Source organism: Triticum dicoccoides, chromosome 5B, assembly GCF_002162155.2.
Source record: "Triticum dicoccoides isolate Atlit2015 ecotype Zavitan chromosome 5B, WEW_v2.0, whole genome shotgun sequence".
Classification (NCBI taxonomy): domain Eukaryota; kingdom Viridiplantae; phylum Streptophyta; class Magnoliopsida; order Poales; family Poaceae; genus Triticum; species Triticum dicoccoides.
In genome coordinates this window covers 392,030,419-392,034,559 of record NC_041389.1, presented here as the reverse complement: position 1 = coordinate 392,034,559, position 4,141 = coordinate 392,030,419, and the positions used below count along the sequence as shown (strand labels likewise).

At 49.2% G+C, this 4,141-nt stretch overlaps 1 protein-coding gene across 1 annotated transcript in view; it reads right to left on the bottom strand.

Moving 5' to 3' along the window:
• Positions 1–2,417, bottom strand: part of LOC119305563 — a 4,573-nt gene extending 2,156 nt beyond the window's left edge. The window contains exons 1-4 of the mRNA XM_037582051.1: positions 2,042–2,417; positions 1,244–1,311; positions 1,049–1,168; positions 401–940 (exon numbers count right to left, since the gene is read on the bottom strand). Coding sequence (XP_037437948.1) covers positions 401–940; positions 1,049–1,168; positions 1,244–1,311; positions 2,042–2,417 — 1,104 coding nt within the window. The remainder of the gene's footprint in view (positions 1–400; positions 941–1,048; positions 1,169–1,243; positions 1,312–2,041) is intronic.
• Between the last annotated feature and the right edge of the window lie 1,724 nt (positions 2,418–4,141).

Here is a 4,141-nt window from a genome sequence, read left to right as displayed (position 1 = left end):
CAGTGCTTGAAGGAGTTGCCCTGCATGGAGGTGGCTTCTGCTTCTTCTTCTTCTCCATGGTTTTGTCACCGATAACAGTGCATGAAGGAGTTGCACTGCATGGAGGTGGCTTCTGCTTCTTCTTCTTATCCATGATTTTGTCACCGATAACAGTGCATGAAGGAGTTGCACTGCATGGAGGTGGCTTCTGCTTCTCCATGGTTTTTTCACCAATAACAGAGCTGGAAGGAGTTACGCTGCATGAAGGGGGCTTCTGCTTCTGCTTCTGCTTCTCCATGGTTTTGTCAACGAAAACAAAGCTGGAAGCAGCTGCACTGCATGGAGGGGGCTTCTGCTTCTCCATGGCCTTGTCACCAACAACAGAGATTGAAGGAGTTGCGCTACATGGAGATGGAGGGGCCTTCTGTTTCTCCATGGTTTTGTTACCGATAATGGCAGCACTGGAAGAACCAGCATGGTTCTCGGCGGCCAGGCGAGTAGTGGCAGCTTTACCTTTGTTGCTATTAGGTGGCTTGACCTGCACCACCGTCGACGAGGATGAGGCAACAATTGCCTTTACAATCTCCTGGTTTGCATATCCTTGCAGCTGCTGCGCAATGTCAAAGGGCCCGACGGTGTCATTCTCGATCTGCCGACGGCATACAAAGGGCTGCCAGCTACTGCGCCCTCCATATTTTTTCTTGAACATCTCAAAGTGCTCTGGATTCAGGACCGGGGCCACTGCCTCCACAACTTCAACCCTCAGATCTTGCAGTACATAGCCAAAGAAGATCTCCCTGCGATAAAGATCGGCGGGCAATACAGCACCGTGCTCACCGTCTTGTTCCTCGAACCATCGTGCCACCACCATCTTCTTCTCGCTGGCATCTTCGTACATGTCTTCCACATAGGCAACATGGCTCTCTCTCCCTTCACTCTTGATGAACACAAAATCATAAACCTACAAAGACATACAGATGTAAAGTTGTAAACCAAGATATATAGACCTGTCCGTGTGTGACTGTGAAAATAAAACAAGAAAACAAGGGGTAAGTCGATGAACACGCACCGAAATTCTCAGTGTCCCTCGCCAAAAGGATTTGTAATGCTTCCGACGTTGATCAAGATGGGGTAGTTTGCATATCCATGTGAACCCTTCTTTGTTTTCCCCAAAAGCAGCGAGGATACCCTGAATGAACAGCCGGCGTTAATTTTGTTGAGAGGAAGCATTTCTCAAGAAGACGGCTTGTAAGATCGTATGTACCTTAGATGCAGCGCTACCACCATCATGATGGTCGGGACAAGTCAATCCAAAGGCTCCATACGGAGGATCTACAAAGACGACAGCAATGGGGCAAGTTAGTCGATTTCTATCCACATCATATTGGCCTCACAAGACTAACACAAGAGGAAACACATAAGTTAACCAAACACTAATTAATCTAAAAAAGTTAACCAAACACAAAAGGAAAGAAACGCATAAACCAGATCTAGCAAACCAAACATATACATCAGGAACAAGCCAAGATAGAAGATATATAGGGCGATACATGAGAAAAGGAGCAGATCTATATATAAAATTAGAGAAAAGATATCTAACAATAAGTTGTCATCATCTTGACAAAAAGGAGTAGATCTATTAGATTAGACAAAAGATATCCCTGAGTAGTGCTCATAAAGGAAGGGGATAGAAGGAGAGCACTGCAAGATGGTCGTGGATATCATCCCTAGCTTGTACTGAATCCTGCACCGAACAAAAACGTGATGAAATAACAGAACAAACTGACGATCTGGCTGGACGTAGGAGCAGCGTGTGTATTGACGCTACAGACCTCCTAAACATTCAGATCCAAACATTAGCAACACAAGAAAATAGAATAAGAACGGATCTTGTGCTCAAGACATAAACCCCTACTAAACACTAACCAAACATGATCAGATCGATCGTCGGAGATGCATGATGGGAATTCTAGCGGCCTGATCCATCAGCTTAATCACATGGCACTAAAACAACCAGAAAAATTCACCGCTAGGGCATGGAAAAAAAAGGAGCACGTGATACCTGAGACGAGCGAGGTGAGCCAGTCCATGATCTCCCTCCTGGACTTCCACCTGAGCTCGGTGATCTCCGACGCCAGCGCCTCCACCCTAGCGGATGTCGACCCAGACTCCAGCGCTGTGTCGAGGGACAGCAGAAACTGCACGTCCGGCGAGTAGGCTATGTTCCCAGGTCCCCAGTACTTACCCACCACCGCCAGATCCCTCTGGCTCTTACCGCTGTCCTGGGGAGCCGCGCAGAGGAGGTAGTAGCACACCTTGCGCTCCTCGCCGTCGTCGTCCCCCAGCACGACCTCCTCCTCCCACCCGACCCACTCCCTCGCTGCCGTCTTGGCATTACCCTCGGCCACCACAGCCGCCCGAGAGCGCGAGCTACTCATGGCCTTCTCACCTGGCTGGCACTGGCAGTGGACGACAGCGAAACGGGGAAGCGGCCGAGGGGAGGGTGATTCAAACGGGAGGGGGCCAGGGACAGGGTGCTGTTAGGGACTACTATTTCTGGACCGAATTGTTGTTCCTGTGAACACACTGTTCGAGAGATGGGGTCTTGGGGGGATTTTATAGGAGGAAATGGTGGTGGTTTCGCGGAGAGTGTCCTCAAGTTCTGAGGATTTCCAATTGAGTGAAGCTTTTGCCCAGAGGTTGGAAGTGGCAGTTTGGTCCTCCATCAAAAAAAATGTGGCAGTTTGGTCCTGATTCTACTGGGTAGTCCTGTCCAAGGGCTGCTGGAGTTTTGCATCATGGTGAAAATGGGGAGCATGCTATGTGATTGGGAGGGGGGATGATATATGGGAGGGAAACTACGAGCATGGTATTTGGGCGGGGGGCTGATGTATATGCATACGAGGTGTGTTCAGACAGTTTCAGACATGCCTTACCCCTTTGCCGGAACATAATGCGCGGGGAGGGGAAACGTTGATGAATAGGTGGGAAATGACGGGCATGATATATAAGCAGGGAGGAAGGGGATGACATACGAGCGGGAAACTATGAGCATGATATTTGAGTGGGGTATGATGTATAGGCGCACGCCGCACGTGCAAGCGGTTTCATACATGACTTGCCCCTTTCGTCAGAACATTGATATGCGAGGGAGGGGAGATGTTGATATATGGGCGGGAAATGGAGAGCACGGTACGTGCATGGGGAAGGAGTGGGATTGATGTACGAACAGGAAGGGCTAGCATGATAATTGAGTGGGGCCGGGTTTGGTTTCAGAAAGGCCTTACCCCTTTCATTAGAACACTGGTATGTGCCTTTTGTTTGAATATTGTACGTGGGAGGAAGGAAAATGTTGATATTTGGCGGGAAACGTCGAGCACGATATGTGAGTGGGGGTGAGGGTGTATATGGGTCGAAAATGACGAGCATGTTATTTGAGTTGGGCTGGAGTTGACGCTGCACGTGCATGCAGTTTCAAACAAGCCCTTGCCCCTTTGTTAGGGCGGGGCGGAGCGGAGATTGGCCCTAGGCACCCAGGGCGACGGTCAGGGCATCGAAAGTTCTCTTACCAGGCACTTGGCTTGGCATGTGGCGTGAAATACTAACCAGGCCGTTAAAAAGCTACTGGTCCCTAAATCTATGTGAGCACTCACTCTTTTACTCAGTCCAAACTGAGCCTACTAACTCCAGCCCATATAGGAGCAAGCAGTCGGCGCGACGAGTGAGTTGATCAGCCAATTTATTGGACCGGACGCTAGAACGACCTATCTATTGGCTTGCCCATTGTGTCATAGAACCAGACCAATTCACACGTGCGGCCTACATCTAATGTGTATTTGCCGCCGCGACGACCTTGCCAATGCTAGACAAGAACGCTACCTGTCGAAGTGGTGAGCGTTCCCCACGGTTGGTCACACAAGTGTTGCTCGTCGTATTCAAGGATAGCATATCACCAACAATCAACATGTTTTAAGGTGACTTCGTATTTTCTCAAGACCTAAGAGCCATCAGATTTTCTTTCGTATGGCATGGGATATGCTCTACGGTAGATAAAAAAAAGCTTACTTTTGGGCACGTGTGTCGCTCGAATGCTAACTCCGACACTATCTGAGGGGAGGGGAGATGTTGATATATGGACGGGTCATGAGAACACGATGAGCTC